The sequence below is a fragment of the Macrobrachium rosenbergii genome, chromosome 48 (assembly GCF_040412425.1).
Source record: "Macrobrachium rosenbergii isolate ZJJX-2024 chromosome 48, ASM4041242v1, whole genome shotgun sequence".
Lineage (NCBI taxonomy): Eukaryota > Metazoa > Arthropoda > Malacostraca > Decapoda > Palaemonidae > Macrobrachium > Macrobrachium rosenbergii.
The window spans coordinates 61,847,996-61,867,638 of NC_089788.1; the positions used below are offsets into that span (position 1 = coordinate 61,847,996).

At 38.1% G+C, this 19,643-nt stretch overlaps 1 protein-coding gene across 1 annotated transcript; it reads right to left on the minus strand.

Moving 5' to 3' along the window:
- Positions 1 to 1,937: 1,937 nt before the first annotated feature.
- LOC136831454 (uncharacterized) lies at positions 1,938 to 16,937 on the minus strand. Its single transcript, XM_067091930.1, has 8 exons — positions 16,792 to 16,937; positions 9,869 to 10,025; positions 7,992 to 8,095; positions 5,979 to 6,265; positions 5,473 to 5,631; positions 5,084 to 5,209; positions 4,493 to 4,660; positions 1,938 to 3,193 (listed from the first exon to the last, which is right to left on the minus strand). Exons 1-8 carry the CDS (start codon positions 16,847 to 16,849, stop codon positions 2,852 to 2,854), a joined length of 1,401 nt encoding a protein of 466 aa, XP_066948031.1. The 5' UTR covers positions 16,850 to 16,937; the 3' UTR covers positions 1,938 to 2,851.
- Positions 16,938 to 19,643: the final 2,706 nt, after the last annotated feature.

A 19,643-nucleotide genomic window follows, 5' to 3' on the forward strand; every position in this document is an offset into this window, starting at 1 on the left:
TACTGCAAAAGTCGCCAAATACAGTATATCAAGCGGAAATACTTCAGATACATGAGATCAATTTACAAGCCAATAACTACAGGAGACCAATCTGTAGGTTTTAGCAAAAGGGGGTTAATCTGTAGTCGATGTCCTTGGAAGAGTAAGAAATGAAGTTGCTAACAGGCTATTATCCATCGACTAAGAGGAAAAAGTTTCATTATGATCTGTGTTTATAAGTTTTTTCATCAGTCTGAATTATATGGTCCTTCTTAAAAAGGTCTGACATAATCTTAACAATTAAAATGATCATAGGTGGTCAAAAAGAACTGAAGACATTTGAAGGAGGTGGAAGCTGAAACCATAATTTAGAACAATTAGACTTTAGTATTTTACAGGTTTCCCTTGAAAAGTATTCTCAAGAACAGTCCAAATGGGCCTCTCCTCTAATATCATCAGTATTTACAGCTGAATTAACAGCCATACAATTGGCTCTCGAGATTATAACAAAAAAAGGAATTCCTTCAACACTCATATTGAGCGACTCAAGAAGTGCAATTGAAGCAAAAGGATCATTTAAATCAAATAATCACCTTGTCCAAAATATCCAACGGGAAATACATCAGTTAATTACAAACGGCCTTCAAATTCAAATTTGTTGGATCCCAGCCCATGTAGGCATTGAGGGTAATGAGAAAGCAGATAAAGCTGCTAAATTGGCTTGTACAATCCCCCCAACTACTACGAAAGCCCCCATATCAGACTGGCTAGCATCAGTTAAACCCTTAATTTATAGGGCTTGGCAAAATGATTGGACAAATGTACCCCCTCAAAACAAACTAAAACAAATTAAGAACGAAGTTAAAAAGTGGCATTCTTCTACCCAAAAGCAAAGAATTAATGAGTTTATTTTAACAAGACTCAGAATAGGACACTTCAGACTCACACATGGTCATCTGATGTCAACTCCGCACACAAATCCAATAACTTGTGAAAGATGTAACATCCCAGTAACAATCAAACATATCTTGATTGACTGTCCCAGATGGCATCATGAAAGAAATACTTATTTACAAAATAAATCAATAAAGGATATTCTAGCAGAAGGTAATAACTTTTCAATTAATAATATCATTCTCTTCTTAAACAAAATTAAATTTTTTCCCTCCATTTTTTTCTCTCTCTTTCCCTCTTGATTTTTTTTTAATTCCCCCCCTTTTTTATTATTTATCTCTTTAACTACTTAATTTTTTATGTACTCTTTCCCCCCTTTTTTTTCCCAGCCCGAGAAGAACCCTAAAAGAGTTCAGAGGTCTGGTTAAACAAATCATTTATAACTAACTAATAACAGGGTTGAAAAGCAAAGAAAGACGTATTCAAGACTGAGTATTAACAACAGAGGATGATTGGGAGACGAAAGGAGAATTGATATAGACGCTAATTTACAGATATAATCACAAACAAGAAACAGGGCACTTGGATGTCAATGGAAAAGAAGAAGGAAAGAATTCCACTGCACATTTCTAGAGGAAAAGAACAGATATATGATGCTAACGTCCTTTGATTGTGAAGGAGCTGGGGTTGGAGAGTGCAGTGCAGTAAATATGTGAGAACTGGAAACATTGAATGATTGACTGGTTGCTTTCTGTAGAGGAGAGGCACAATAACAATGGTTATCGACGCCGGACACTGGATAAGGGTCTACCTGAGAAATGAGAGACAAAGATTTGCCTTTTTATACAGTAAGACCAGAGACTGAAGGAATGACATCTTTCTCTGAACCTTCACGAGCAAGCTTCAAAGACGATTCAAGGTGGCAGCGCCAACCAAGAAACTGATTCAACAGGGCAAGTTCATCAACAAACAGGGAGAGACAGATCATACACATAACCCTTCCCCCTCCTTAAGTGACTTGGCGAGCTCTGTATGTTGTGTCAGATGGGTCAGTAATTAACTTCTTGGCAATTTTTTTTTTTATTAAATTCCTCTTATACATTGTCCATCTGATTCAGATTTTATCATACTTAGAAAAATCTATTTCACAGCACAATTGTTTCAAGAACTAACGAACTTCCCTTTCAATTTTATCAGCTCAGTCAGTTACTGAATATACACAATTATCACAACAATGGTAAATGGTAACCTGTCACAAAATTTAGTGCCTTCTTACATATCAACATGTGTATATATATATATGTATAGGCATATATGCATATACATACATATGCATATATATACATATATATATATATATGTATATGCATATATATATGTATATATATATATGCATATATATATGTGTGTGTACTGTATATATATAATATTCTAATCTACATCTAAATCATTCTAAGCAAATACTGTCATCAGCAGAGTTATGAGCGAAAATATGATTAAACTAATGTCACTAGAGAGCATGAACTGGATTATATATTATATGGCACAGAGGTGTTTCTTCACAATCAAGAGGCAACTATACCTACTCTAACCAGGTACAACAACGGGAACTTACCAACAGAAGAATTATTAAGTCTTCCCTCACTGAAAAAACTGATAGACAAAATCGCGGTCGTGATTAAACTTTGTCTAGACCTTCTTAGCAGCCATGGTATAGCTTTGGTGCGTCGTAGCCACGCCAGAATTAAGCAATCTGTTATTGTTTACGTTACATTTGAGTGTTAATTTTAACTGCAATTGACTCCAGTTGAAGTCTCGGACATTTTTCGTTCTGGCATTGCTCGAACCGCCCAGAATACACCTGAAAACCAAAAAGGACCAAACAGTGTATAGGTAGTTGAGAGTTTCATCTGAAAAATGTAGAAACTAAGACTGAGTCTCTATATAGGTCCGCAAAGCACAACAAACCATCGTGAACTTATGGATCGCGGCGTGCAGCCCTTTCCTCTTCCATGACAAGGCCGTAATTGAAAATCTCCGCGTCGGGGTCTGGCTTGGCCATTCCTCCACTGCCTTGGTTAATGTAGTTGACGCGGGTGTCCTTGCTGAGGTCGACAGGTCTTTTGCCTGCAGAGCCATCGGTGATGACCTCAGCATCGTGCCCTTCTTGATCTTTGTAGACGCGGTAATGGGCGCTTTCGGGGAAATGATTCTGACGAGGGCTGTCGTTTGGGAAGACCAAAGGATCGAATAAACGGAGGGATCTTTCCGCCTTCCGGCTACCGTCCAAAGCCAGCAGGTTGTTGGCGATTTCAAAATCCTGTTGGGGGAGAGATAAGGCGTACGGAATTCGTTCTGGTGCACTTTGACAACATTAAGAATATATCTTACATTATTATAAAAAGCCTAAGAATATTTCAGTATAATCTGCTGAAAGAAAAGAAGATTATCGTAAAAAGATTATTATAAAAAGCCTAAGAATATTTCAGTATAATCTGCTGAAAGAAAAGAAGATTATCGTAAAGTTAACACAGAGTGAATTACATGGTCATGTTTTCATATAAGGTTGTGTTTTATCAGCAGAGCTTTGGAAAACAAAGCAAATGGCCAGAGAGAGAGAGAGAGAGAGAGAGAGAGAGAGAGAGAGAGAGAGAGAGAGAGAGAGAGAGAGAGAGAGAGTCCAAGCAAGCAGGGAACGTTATTACGACCTTGATAAAGCAAATCTTACCTTGTCCTCGAAATAAGCTGAAGTAAAAGCAATAGTCGCATTTCTGAGGCCATTCGAACCATTCCTTGCCGAAGACCCAGTCAGCGCACAGATCACAACAGCACAAGAGAAAAAATCATGCTGACAATCATTTTCATGTCAGTTCTCAATATCAGGACATTTCCAGAAGCCACACGTGACGATTCTCATGCAAATATCAATGCGACAAATAAATTCACGGGGTTTTGACGAGTAACATGCTTTCGTGTCATTCAGGACATGCACTGTGCACTGCTCTATTCACCTGTATGAGGTAATTCAAACATTTCAAGACACAACGACAAACTTTTATTTACAAACATGTATCATTATGCATCGTAAGATGAATGTCACAGCCAAATCATTACTACCAAATCGTGTGGTGTAAACATAAACATGCCATCATGTGTCCAAAAGAGAAAAGAAAAATTACATAGCAAATCCAAACTGGAAGCTTACAAGTGCTGTTTGTTGACAATTCTGAATCTGCGGTTCTCAAATCTACGACAACAATCAAGGCGTTCATAAATAATATGTTGAATGTACATGCAAATGAACAGCGTTCCAATGAACGGACTGTTCAACGAACTTGGGTGCAGCACAAAACGTGCATGAAGAAATGGTGAACATAACATAAGCCGTTAAGTCTGTATATTCTTGGTTGCCCTGTTGCACTGGCGGGAATATATAAGTTTATTGGTGCGTGTTTGTTGTGTGTATGTGTGACAGGACAAGCTGACAATTCCATTCGTAGAAACATGATTGACAAGAGACAGCAAAAGCCACAGTCTTGGCAGCCATCTCGCTTTGCTTTTCACGAGATGGCAGGTTGGGGCCACGTCAGAGCGACCTCGGTTAAAGACCGTTACTGACCTCCTCTTCTGTCAGGGGGTTCTTGGCAATGTCAAACGATTCCGGGCGGGTATCAGAGGAGCCTTCAGGATTCACTTCGGGAATGGATGGCGGTTTGACGCTTACGGGGACGTTGTTGTCCTCACCTTCAGGGGCAGCGGTTGTAACTTCGCCCTTGTTGCTACTGTCCTGCTCAGGGGAAAACACAAATGAACATTACCAAAATATCCACAAAGAACGAGAACACTCTCTCTAGAGTGATCCTAGAGCATAGGTCTACACATTTTAAAAATAAGACGTCAACAGATCACTGGGAAAAGTAAAATGAAAAATCCTTTCGTAGTGGTTTTAGGGCATGAGCCTACAAATCTCTTTGCTCAGATATCATCAGATCATTTAATAACAGAGTTAGTTAAAAGAATTGAAGGCCAAATATTGGTATTAATATTACTTTATATCAGTCTCCCATGATATTTTTAAAAGGTGGAAACACATTTGACAAATGATGCAATAAATATAAAATTACATAAGGCAGTTATAATTGTTATGAAAATAGTAATAAGGAGTCAAGTCTTGACAACTGCAAAATAATGCAATTTTGATAATAATGACCTCAGTGGCAGGGGCTTCAGTCACGGGGACTTCAGGAGCTTCTGTTGCAGGGACTCCAGGGGCTGAAGTTGATGCTCCCTCCTCTGGGACTTTCCCCTCTTCCTCGTCGGGTCTGAAGCGGATGACCTGTGGAGGAGACAAGGGAGTTTGAAAGAAGGTATCTCAAAACCATTAAGATTTGGGAAATGTTTTATCTAGAGAAAATTTGATCTGTCAGATTCAAATTCCAGTAAGGTGAGGTCAGTTACTTAGTAAACAATTTTCAGCTAACAGTAACGGTTTTCTTGCATCAAAAATTCATTTCTGTTCAATATGTTGAATGCAACAAGAATACTCATTTAATACATCTGATTACATCGGTCTCACAAGGACAAGCGCCTTTTCCTCACCTGGTGGTGGAAGAAAGCATTAAAGTTGTCTCCAGACTCCTTGTTAATGGTGCTGTTCACCTGCACTTGACCCCCGTCGACGCTGTGGACGACAGAGGTTTCGTTGCTGTAGTTGCCGGGCAAGTCTGCAGGGTTGATGAAGCCAACGCCTGGTAATTCCTGTAATGAAAACATATATAAATATACATTCACATACAACATGTAGCTTTTTTTTTTACTGGGAAAAATTCTTGATAACCAAAGACTCCGGTATATCTTAGTTTGCCCATCATCAAAAGAGTTGGTTAAATAGATGACTCACAGGTAAATAACAGCACCACATATCACAGTGAGAGTCAGAGTCAAAATGAAAATGACAAGACCATGGACCAGACTCAGAGAGGTTACTCCAACAAAGGTCTACTCTAACCATACAGCTTCCGGCCATCAGTCTATGTAAACCTTTTGGGCATTCTGGGCAAGAAACCTCATGATGCGTGTGTGTGTGTGTATGTAGACTCACTCACCGGAATATCAGAGAACAATGGACGATCGATTCCCAAGAAGGGGAAGCCACCGAAGATATCGCGATCATCATCATCATCTTCATCACCGTCACGATCACCATCATCGGAATCATCGTGGTCGAAGAGGTTGACGTCAAAGCCGATGGGTCCACTGTCCTGGGTTTCGTCGGAGTCGTCAAAGAAGCCCCATGGCAAGAACAGGGATGGTGGGACTCGAGGGACCACAGGATGCTGTCCGAAGAGTCTTCGGAAGAGGAGCATATCCTGCTGCATGCGCTGGACATCCTCTGAAAGACAGGATCCGTTAGAACTAGGATTTTGTCTTAGGAGTGACCTGCCGAGTCAGCAAATCCGTCTGTGATAAAACTGTAAGTTAATTTCATTCTCCAAATGGGTACTCATTGGCACTGAACATTTTAAGATATATACATTCAAATGTCATTTACTCTCACACACATCATTTCATTATCATCATATTTTTTTGCCACAAAGGTCACTCGGACTCATATCACATACTGCCAGGTGTTCTTTCACACAAATGATCAAGCTCCCACTAACATAAATTCCCTCTAAAAATATTCCTTCTATATTCGCTCTGCCATCATTTACATTCGAGTATGTGTGTGACACCTGCATGTAAAAGTAGATAAGGAGGGTGTTCAATATTACCAGTTGCGGGGGTTTAGGCACATTTCATTTGCTACTTTCAGACTCCTTACGATGCAATGATGCATCCGCACTCACAACTTTCAGAAGCGCAGATAACACTCAGTGACCACTCTCAGACGCTTAAGGAAACGTTTACACCGATCGCACTCAGCTGCTTATCAAAAGTTCTCAAATACCCCTTTTAAACGCATAAAAAGCCCTTGGCAATAAGCCCTTTCAAACGCATACGAAAACGTTTTTAAAAACCAGTTTCATACGCTGGTTGGAGTTCTCAAAGACATTTTCAAAAGCCGAGTAGAGAGTTCAATAAAACTACTTTGAACCGGTTCAGGAAGTGTGCTCATCAACCACTTTCAAAGCCATAGTGAAGAGCTACCAGTGCAGCTATTCGGAGAAAAGACTCGTCGGTTGGAAGTCTATCCGATGAGCGGGAATCTTGTGAGGCTTCCGTAGTGATTCAGGGAGAAGGAGAAACATTACATCATGGTAATCGCTACCCTCGTGAACGAGGTGCAATTGCACGTAACATATGATATACATTTAGCGGATATCTAAAAGGATTATTGCATCTGTTTGCACTCATCATCGTTACGTCAATATACGCCTTACTGTCCGAAACATTTACCTCATCAGCGGATATACAAGTGATCAAATCAACAAAAAACAAACAAGCAAACAGAAATAGCCGAGCACGTGTAAAGACAAAGAAACAAGCACTAGAACCTGACACTCTGCTTACGAATAAGCAGGCTCAACTTGCAGCGGCAAGCAACTCCTTTCAATCTTATGTTATTTGAGGTTGCATGCAACTTCATTAACCCTGCTTCTTCATCACACGTGCCTGTTTCCACGTGCATGCTGACTTTGTTTGTCATATGTGTTGTGGGTCTTTTCCCTCTTTGAAACGGATATTGAATTCTTGTCTTTTTTAGGCTTTGTCAGTTTGGAGGAGGAGTAACTTGATGAGGTTAAAGAAACGTGGCAACCTCTCTCTCTCTCTCTCTCTCTCTCTCTCTCTCTCTCTCTCTCTCGTATCGAGGAACATTCGTTTAAGGTTGTTTTCCTCTCCTACAAAAACATATTTTTGCATCTACACTACAAGTATTCAGTAAAGAAACTGGTTCTAGCAGCGTCTCTCTCTCTCTCTCTCTCTCTCTCTCTCTCTCTCTCTCTCTCTCTCTCTCTCTCTCTCTCTCTCTGATATCGACAGAATATTCGTTAAAGACTCTGCATTCCTCTTTTAGAAAAAATATCGTTCAGTTCTGTGCATACATACAAGTAATAAGTAATGAGAACGATTCTCTCATCTCTCTCTCTCTCTCTCTCTCTCTCTCTCTCTCTCACCAGCAATGCGATGCTCGAGGTCCCTGAAGATGACGTTGGTCACTGAGCCATTGGCAAGAACTGGGGCGTTGTCCGGGTTGATGTTGAAATCGACATCGACGGCCCTGGAAGAGACGCGTCATATCATTAGCGAATAATTGTCATCTGCTTCATTAATCATGAATGTTAATTAATGTAATTACCATCTGGTTAAATTTAACATTTGGTTCCAACTATTGCCTACTGCATTTCTTAAACATTTCCCTCTGGTCTTGCACAAGCTAACTGTCCAAAACTTAATTTTTGCCTTTCTTCAGTTTTCAAATTTTATTTGAAAACAAGCAAAGCATTAACAAATGTGATCAGGAGCTAGTTTAGCTTATCATAAATATAATCGGCGAGTGATTAAACTGAACGTAACAGATAAATTACTCAGATCTGGCGCGATCAGTAGTTGAGGTGAGTTGAGTTGAGTATAGAATTTAGGCCAAAGGTCAAGCACTGGGACCAATAAGGTCATTGAACGCTGCAACGGGAATCGACAATAAGAAAGTTTGAAAGGTGTAACAGGAGGAAAACCTCGCAGTTGCACTGTGAGTCAGTTGTTAGGAGAGGATGGAAGTTAAGTTGGAAGAAAAAGAATATGAAAGGAGGTACAGTAAAAGGAATGAAAGGGGTTGCAGCTAGGGGCCGAAGGGACGCTGAAAAGAACCTTATTAAGTAATGCCTACAGTGGATCGCGTGAGGTGTACTGACGGCACTAACCCCTTGCAGGGGTGATCAGTAGCTGATTCAGTTTAATGTGATCCGAATATAATTATACAATAAAGTCAATAAATTATAAAATACAGATATATAGTAGTGGAATAAATAACAGCTAATCATCAATAATTAAAAGAACTATAATCTATAAACGATAAAATAACTGATTAAACATCATACAGCATTCAGAAAATTACTAAACTAACATAAGATGAATAACTGTGCTATATACAGATATAAAGATTGCATTCAATATATTCACAGCATATCACTTACCTAATCAATATATAATGAACGTGACATAAGTACGGACTAGTTACATCTATAGTGATACATAATTAATTCAACTTAATGGCTAACGTTCACTTCTTTAAAAAGTTTATAAACGGAACCAAAATTGTCTTCGGCGTAATGCCACCTTAACCAATACTTTTAAAGTTGCATAAAATTTAACGCTGTCAGGTAAATCAAACGAAAATGGACATGAAATTATGAAAGAGAAGACGTTTGTCCACATTTTTAGTTTTCTGTAAACGAAAACTATTGTGCCGGCTTTGTCTGTCCGTCCGCACTTTATTCTGTCCGCCCTTTTTCTGTCCATACGTTTCTGTCCGCCCTCAGGTCTTAAAAACTACTGAGACTAGAGAGCTGCAAATTGGTAAGTTGATCATCCACCCTCCAGTCATCAAACATATCAAATTGCAGCCCTCGAGCCTCAAGTTTTTATTTAAGGTTAAAGTTGGACACGTTCGTGCGTCTAGCACCGCTATAGGCCGGGCCACCACCGAGCCGTGGCTAAAGTTTCATGGGCCGCGGCTCATACAGCATTATACTGAAACCACCGAAAGATAGATCTATTTTCGGTGGTCTTGATTACTGTGTACGATGCACAGATAACTCGATTGCGCCGAGGATACTTCGGCACATTTTTTCCTTGTTTTTTTGTGATTAGAATATGCTTAAGCCGAACATACTGTTTTTTCCTAAGAAATATTTTTTCACGAGTAAACATTTTAACTAGAAACTTTCATCTGCTGATTTGCAACTCTTAAAACGTTTTCCTCATTAAGGAACATTATTCTCGATTTTACTTAAAAGAAATGATAACAAAACGACCACACATATCACTAACTCACCCTTGGAAAGGCTTGGAGTCATAGACGACATCAGGGTAGCCGTCTTCAGTGCCTTCTTCAGGCTCCTCGTATCTAAAGACTTCGTCGTCACGGGGCCAGAAACCCACTCCCACGGGATTAGGCTCCTCTCTCTCGATCTGCTGCACAGGAAACGACCCTGAAAGATTAAGCATCAATTAATAAGTCTCTGAGGATTTGCCAACAAGGACTTACACCAGTTAAAGACCTTTTGCAACCAAATCTTTTTAGTCAAAGAACTGAATCTAACCAATATTTTATTTTCCTTTACTTTCCTCTTTTCTATTTGTATTACACAGGTTTTCTGGTCTAGATTAATCTTTTTATTCTCCGTTCAGCGGCCCAGGGCCAACTGGTTACTGATGTCACTAAGCGAAATAATGAGAACCATTACTGGCCTTGGTCTTTATTGCTTGCAAACGCACAGGCGGATTATTCCCACGAAGTTCGTGTTGTACACATGCATACGACACGTGAAAGCAGGGCGATATGCGCATGCGTGCGAGCGCGCATTAATTTTTTTTTCTTTTTTGTTATATGAGCTGCCCTGTTTAATTTCAGCATTAATTGGTGACGTAATTCTCTCCCGCCGAAGTATAATGAGCGACACATCAGAGTTGAGTGTTGCTTCTTTAACAAATGATCTACCTACCCAGTTCTCTCTCTCTCTCTCTCTTTCTTGTGTGCGTAGGGGGTTCACAGGGCTGCTGGCGAGCCTTCTGTGAAGGTGTATGAATCTGCTGATGTTGTGAAAGTTTCAATATACATGGAGTTCATCCACGACTCAGCAGTTCAAGTACGAATTTAGCACTGGCTGTTATTTTGGTTTTTCTCTGGCTTCACCCTCTTTGATGGGAAACGGCTCCATGTTGAAAAAATAATATATATATATATATATATATATATATATATATATATATATATATATATATATATATATATATATATATATATTATAATTATATATATATATAAATATATATATATATATATATATATATATATATATATATATATATATTTTTTTTTATATATGTATATAATATATATATAATTATAATTATATATATATATATATATATATATTATATACATATATTTTTTTACCGCTAATTCCCACATGATGAAAGCCCTTTCACTCATATTTATACCCTAACTTTAATAACATGAGCTGCTGTGTCAAGTGGATGCGGGAGTTCTGAAATCATAAACCTCCGTGCTCTTGTTTCTAAAACAAAGACCCACGTAGGCTGCGTTCTTTGTTGACAAAAATCTTTTGCCAGCGTGTAGTGCTTCGGCGCTGTGACGCCAGTCTACAGAAACCAGTTAATGGTTTTTTGTTTGTTTTCTCTCAGCAATACATTTTTTTTTTTTACAAAGTTTTGCTACACACTCTGTCCAATACACTTTACATGGCAATTTAGATTTCTTGGAAAAGCAGCCGTTTCTTTACTAAAACACGGTCCTTACGAAAACATATATATTTTTTTTAATGCAGAGGCATAAGGGATGGGCACCCCACCTCCCTTATTAAGCACAGTGCCGGCAGAAACAAGGAAAGAAATGAGGAGAATTGAGTGGGGTAGTCTCGAAGGTAACCGACGTCCCTTCATCGTAGAAGAACAATGAACCTTGTGGGAGCTTTTGACACCTGTGAACACCGACATGTGTTGAACAGGTGCTCAGCTGTAACCAAAAATAAAAGCGGAGTAAATTTTACTCCTATTATAAAGCGATCCCAAATACTGAAGTGAACAATGAGAATCTTTAAACTTGTGATGGCATTTTCAGGTTCCTATCATGAAGTTCCTCTTTAGGTTCAAAAGAAGAAGAAAGGTCTAATGAAACCAAAGGTTTAAGAGGATAATCTTCTTGGACCGATTGCAGCAAAATGTTATGCTAATATATTCAAATGCTTCCTTCGCTTTGTGAACATGACTTAAATAATAAGTGTAATTTATAAATAAACAGTCATGTCCAGGAAGTCTACTGCTCAAGCGGATAAAAGTTCTGCCTAAAATAAGGTACTCGATTGTGGACTTGGAATATAAAATCTAGGCCAAGCTCTGGGATCTATAAGGTCATTAAGCGCTGAAAATGAAGTAAGACGGAAGAAAGACAATATGAACGGAGGCATAGTAAAAGGAACGAAAGGGGTTGCAGCTAGGGGCCGAAGGGACGCTGCAAAGAACCTTAAGTCAAGCCTACTTTTATTGTGGACTACTTACAATTGTATATGACATGGCAGGGGACAATAACAAGGTCAAAGCTATGAACACCACTCGAAAATTCAAGGAATGAAAAACTTTAATACGTATGCTTAAAATATAACTGTTAAACGTAAACAAAGCAAAAAATCACTGAAGACGAAATTAGCCTTGTTTGTGGCATAATATCCCGATTTTGGCAAATAAATCTATGTTCTTTTTAGTTTCATGTAATTGACAAAGGCAATCTTCTTAGTCATTTGTAAAATTTGAACTTTTTTCTTACTATTTTTTTTAACTGAATTTGCTACATATGTAATCATACAGAAATACTTTAGATAGATCAACAGGCAATCACTGTTTGTGTCTTATTATTCAACCTTTTTATGCGATTGTGAACACGACTGTTAGTTTACCTTGAGTTCCGAATAGAGAGAGAGAGAGAGAGAGAGAGAGAGAGAGAGAGAGAGAGAGAGAGAGAGAGAGAGAGAGATCCGACCTAGAGGCAGAACGAACAAAAATGTAATGTAAAAGAGAAGCGGTGGTGTTCCATATCAAACATCGAGCACTCGTGACTTTTCTGAAATCAGTTGTGACTACGAGTACCAGCGCCATCTGCTGTCGTCACGATTTACCGAACACGATCTGGCCAAGGTGTGGGTGTTGAGATGTTCAGGTTAAATTGCTCTTGTAAGCATTATCATTGTTTCATTTTCAGTTTTGTTGGCGTAAACTTAAGGCAGCTTCCGGTAGTTCGGACTGAGGTACAGCTGGAGAAACAGGCCAGTCCCGGGTTGGATGAAAAGTCTAATTGTGGTGTTTGTTGTCCGTAGACTACCATTGTTAAACAAAACATGTATATGAATACTCATACAGCGTTTATTAACTCTTGCAACAGTCATGTCATCTTCACTGTCACTTCTATAAGCTTCCTCTCCTCTTCCGAATAATCACAGCCGTCATCTCCCTCGTTATCATCGCCATGATCGTTTCTGCATCTTCTTTTTCCAATTATTCTTTTCACACAGAGGAACATCTGCCGATGAGTCACCCACATCGCTCAGCAACAGCCTCCCACAGAATGGTGTACGCCGCCTTTCATCGCATGCAGCTCATTGCGTTCTCCCCGTTGACAAAGATGATGTAATGAGCAGGGACCCATTCAGCCTTGTCACTGCTAAGCATTGCTGCGTTTATTTGTATTTGTATCCATGTGTGTGCTTGTGTGTGTGTTTGTGTGTCTGTCTGGATATGCGTCATCTTACCCTTGAAGAATTGGCGCCAGAAGGTCCAATTACCCTTTCGTTCCTAAGCAGGTCTTTCGGGTGAGTTTGCTAGCCCCATGACCTTCTCTACCTTGCATGCAACCCACCGCATTTTCCTGACTATCAAGCACGCGGATAACTATTTTTTTCAATAAGTGCTTGATGGCATTTAAGGGAACTGGTCTAAAGAGTAGCAACTCGCTCCAGAATAGAACCATGAAAGTTTGCTGCAGAGTGAATGCGTGATATATATATATATATATATATATATATATATATATATATATATATATATATATATATATATATATATATATACATATACGCTCTTTCTCGATCTCTCTCAATTCACCTCTGTATAGTCTACAAACAAGTAACCGTTATACATCCTTATATGAATATACTACACAAAATAAAATTATCATCAAGCGAAGCCATGAACTGCCTACCAACGAGAAATTCAAATCTTTAATAATTTTGGTGGCTAACTATAGTATTCTCTCTCTCTCTCTCTCTCTCTCTCTCTCTCTCTCTCTCTCTCTCTCTCTCTCTCTCTCTCTCTCTCTCCGGCTCACGGCATGGGTGGGGGTTACTCCAATAATAGCATTATGTAGGGTTCCGCTGTCTCTGGTTGATCAACATTCTTGTTTGTCTTGGCAACGCAGGTGACGCTTACAAGAACTTGGCTTCGAAAATTTATCTTGAGAAAGTTTTATTATGCAAAGTTATGATGAAATTTATGTATGGATGTATTTATGTATATGCATACTAGCTCGCACACATTCGTATATGAAAGGGCAATTATTGTGCAAGTCCTTGATGTTGAAATTGAATTACCAACGTAGGACTGCTGTCTTGTGTGTGTATGTATGTATGTATGTATGTATGTATGTATGTGTGCGTGTATTCAGCACACACATGTAAATAAGTAAATTGCAATTCAACACATAAAAATTCTCTTCAATATACCGAACCCCTTAAAAGAAATGAGAAAGTTTTGCTGTTTCCTTGAACAACGTTACCAAATACGAGCTCAGATCAAAAGAAATTAACCCAACGACATTATTTTATCTCAAATAATTCGCTCTCATTAGCGTTAACAAATTCAAATTCTAGGCTGAGTCGGAGAAGAAGAACTTTCGCTGTTGTTATTCATTTCTTCTGAAGGCAGTTAGGAGTGTTGGCATGAGGCCAGATCTTTAGGCCAGATCTTTTAAGTGTCGCTTAAGTCCTTTAAAAAAAAGTGTTAAGCAATGAACACTTCAGTCTGATAATGATAAACTTGAGTTTTACTGTAGTGAGGTCATGAAGTGGAGCACTTTTAATTTCTTACTAAACATACCGCTTTAACTATTTATTTTCTTAGAATAAACAATGGTTTTTTTTACTAACGCCATCAAGTGGTCTCGTTCTGAATTCAAAATAACACTCATTTATTCGGTAAACATTCAAATCGTCTATAATCTCCTTAAAACCGATAAAAATTTTTAGCATCATTCTAACTTAATGAACACGCAATTACAATATGACTACGTTGACAGCAGCTCGGTCAAATAACAACTGAAGGGAAACGGTGTTAATAAAAAAAAAATACTCTCTTCTGGTTGACAGAGTCCAAAGAGCCACATAAGGCCACATCCCATTCGGAACGTTAACACATAAACGGGCCGACTCTGGGCATGGGCACGTGCTAGCACGATGGCGGCTTAATCATCAAAACCAACCGACCAGTGTAACAAACTTAATCTGAAATGCTTTGAAAATATGGATTTCTATAATGTAATTATATCTCAAAATAAATCCAATGAAATAAAAATTTTTGCAAAAATAATGGACAGTAATCCTTTAAAATTCTAATGTACTCTCCATGCCATAAAAAAATCAGGCCTAACTCTACCGTCGTATAAGATTGCAAAGTTATTCATCCCGAAGAGAGAATCTCTGCTGAACAACATAAGAACAACTCTCATTCAAACTCAGGTTGTAAAGCACCACTTGTTTCCAGCCAAGGGAACACTGACGCGTTTGCTCTCGTCTCTTAAGGCCTCTTCAGATATCAAGCAGTCAAGCTCACAAGAGCTCTTCTCAGTATTTGGCTCAAATGGTAAACAAGCAAACATGCGTAAATAACGAATGATGGGACGGACTATGAGGAGAGAGAGAGAGAAAGAGGCCAAGGTCAGATATGACTGAAATATGATAGGCCGATGTGAAAAGAGACAACAGCCAAATTAGGAAACTTGATAAAAACAATATGACAGTCAAACAAGACAACCCGAACTAAACAACCGTCAAATAGGCATGACTCATGAAAAGTCAAGAAACTGCGAAACAAACCTTTAGTTAAGAGTGACTCATGAAACTTTCGCAACAATGCTCCATCGGCAGATCTCCACAAAATTGCCATTGCGTGACGATTTGTAAACCCTAATTCAAAGGATGATCCAAATCTCCACTTCTCTCAGCACAAGATTGGCTGCGGCAATGCCGCATCAACATTCAGATGAAAGTACGACCAGCCTTCATTGACATTACTGACAAAAATTAAAAAATGCAACGTGCTGGCATAAGGCCAAGCTTAACACGATGTCAAAAAAGTGGTTTGACAAACACGCCGACAGCGATAATATTCACAGCAAGAAAAGGAACAACAACATTACTCTAACTATGCAAAGATAAATAATAATAATGTTTAAAATACAAACTTGGTCCAATCCCAGCTAACCGACTTATCGCTGCCACTGTAGGATATCCGCTGGTAATCTATTAAGAGTTGGCATATGCAAAGTCAATGTTCAGGTGACACACTTAGACAACTGTTCAATCTATAATAGCAAGCGCGCACACACACATATATATATACTGTATATATATAACATATGTATATATATATATATATATATATATATATATATATATATATATATATATATATATATATATATATACACACATACCGACCTTTTAGTCTGCTTGTATTATATAGCGTGTTAATGGCAGTTTTTTTACATAACCATTGTTTACCAATTTATCGAAGCAAATGATCGTAAGTATCGCATCAAGCATTAATTAATCTGCTGATCAGAAGTATACCGGTAACTGATTTATATTGTTTTCAGTGAACCACTGAAAAACAAATTCCATATTAAGTTAAAAGAATAAATACAATAGTAACAAAATACACTGGCAATGCATTATGGTCGATTTGTTCTTTTTTTCGATTTCTTTTTTTTTTTAATAATAATGGAGGCATAATAACAATCGTAATAAATCATATCCATACCGACAGCAAGTACGCCGTCAACAAAAGTAAGCCTAGAACACGTTACCAGGCGACCACAACCTAACGTCTACAATAACAAAGGCATTTCAGAAAGTATTTGAAACAAAGATGCCTGTTCCTATATTAGTTAATTAAATTGATGACACTTACTTGGGGCAGCATAAGTCGCTGCAACAAGGAGCAACAGAGATATTCCCGAACGCAACATGGTGCTTCGTTAGTTGTGTACGGAACACTCACTAGACCAACACTTGCCAACCAAATTCTCACATCCAACTAATAAGGGAGTTGAAAGTTGCCATTGTTCGCTTGATATTTGAAAAGCAGTAGCGTGGTTTTCGACGTTCTTCTTTAATAGCATTACAAAAGAACCTTTTAAATTGGTATATATCAGGTGATTATACAATAAGCATGCGTTATAAGTGATAAATGTTATTTTCTGAGGTAATCATAACATCAAAATAATTTGGTTATGTCTTAACGTACTTGGCAGCTGTCGGATGACGTATAATCTTGAGGTGTTTTCCATGAAACCTCATGACCGTCCGGAAATCAAGTTACAACGCCTTCTAACTTTCTTTCTTTCTTTACTCCTTCATTCATTAATCGTTCCTATCGGGAAACGAAGAAACGATCGCCATTCTTAACATTCTAAGAATACTTGCTGGTTTCAACCTTTGCACTTTCTCACTTACAGTTCATGTGATTATGAATCAGTTATGTACAGCATATCCTTAAGAATATGTTGTTGCTTTGCCAGTCTTTAATATCTAGAATTACTTTAGAATAGCTAATTGGCTTACTAATTAATATACTAATTCTAAACACGATTAGTAATTTGACCCTTCTGGTGTTTGATGTTTAAATGATAATCAAATTAATAACTGCCTTTACTTGATTATTTAGAATATTTCTCATTATCATGTGTCACAAATGTTTCACTTTCTGTTTCACTATTGTAAACCCCAATCAGTTTGTAACTTGCAAATGAGACATCATTTTTTTTTTTTTTTTGCCATCCAAACAGTTTCTTCCAAATTTCTCAGGTTAAAAGTTTTGTTTAAGAAAAACTGTTTTAACCATAGACTAGTCTTTGCAACGTCAGCCTGTAAAATGCAGTCAGTGAAAATTTGCTATTGAAGTTTTGCTGAAATCGCAGTTTCCCCTGCTATAAATATACTATTCAGTATTCCGCGAGATGTTTATAATCTCAGACATCTATTAACTGAAATTTTGTTTTCTTTTAAGATATCTAAATTTCAGTTTATCCCTATCTTAAACATACCACTAAGCTTAAGTCAAAAGGAAGTCTTTGCATTTCAAATCTTTATGGGTTTACTTTTTCATCTTTCTAGGTATCTCCATTCGAAATTTGTCATTAGACTAAAGAAAGCAGACTACTGAATGCTTCGTCACTGACATCGTATCATTCTCACCTCACTTCCGTGTCGAGGGAACTCCTTATGAATTGAGGACTTACGCTAGTTCTGAGTCACGCAACACTTCTTTCCGTTTCGCCAAAGAATGTTATCAGATTACTATTGTGTGTGGAAGGAATTGATTTACTGATGAATCTGCTTGTCTGGTGTTATTTACAGCCATGATGATATTGAGGTATGAAGAATTATTACCAGATGTAAAAAAAAATTACATTAGGGTATCGAAGTAAGAAATGGTCGTGATTATGATAATGAGATGACCACGAAGCAAAGGAAAAACTGGATACCAACAAGACTGTATCATGGATGATAGTGTGAATGGTTGTGAGAAGGAAGAGCATTTTGTAACTCATTACAGGTGATGATACAATGATGCAGGAGTGATTCAGATTCAGACAGTCAAAGAAGGCAGTAGGAACATTGCAAAAGCTATACGATAGAGGGAGATTATGTAACGAAGCAAACGGCAGCAGAAATATTACAGATGTTTTGGAACGGAGGAAAGGTTAATATACTGTAGTATCGAAAGGCAAGAGAAATATTGTAAAGGCTCCGAAACATAAGGCATCAGGAATACTACAGAAGCAACAGAACGAAAAACCGTGTAGGCCTACTATGAAGCTAATGTATGGCAGTGTAATTGAATGCCATTTTCTTGTGGAAGAATGAGCAACAGCTCGAACAAACGTATATGGACTTATATGAATACATCAATGAGTGTGTGTTGCGTGCAGTACTTGTTAATGGAAGAGTACGCTCATCCAGAGGTGTCCTCATATCCGGAAAGAGTAAATGAAGTGAATCACATTACTTTAACAACACACAAATTTGTTAAAATTTGTATAAGTAACTTATGTAAAATGTTGCTAGAAACTTTGACAATATTAACAGCTTCTTATGCCTGCTTAGAAGGGTCATCATATTACACACACAAACACACATACACACACGCACACTGACACACACATACACACACATATGTATATATACACATATATAATATATATATGTGTGTGTGTGTGTGTGTGCGTGTGAGCGCGCGTCATCTTGAAGATGATTCAGTTCCTGTGCCTATCTTATTCCAAAACCAGTCCTTTCTCGAAAGTTCAGGCAAGTATACCGGCTGATTCGCTCAGCAGGAAAAGCGGGGCGAGCTGACGACGAATATCCTTATCCATTAGTATGCTCTGGAGAAGTCGCGCACCTGACCTGCGTTGTCATTGCAACAGCCTTGAAATCCTGCGCAGTAGTACCACGTTGCTTGTTTCTTGATGACGGCGTTGGTTCAAGATAACAGGATGGGAAAACATGGATTCAGGAGATCAGTTGGTAAGGGTAAATGGGTTGTACTCAACTACCCTTTTTTAAACTTCACTTAATTTCGTTTTCTCGAAATGAGAATGATACACCTTGTCTCTCCATTCAGGACTATTTCACATTATAAGGGTTTACTTGCATGCGTTATCTATTATTATTATTATTATTATTATTATTATTATTATTATTATTATTATTATTATTATTATTGTACATTAGTGTCAACAGACCACTGAGTCACATTTC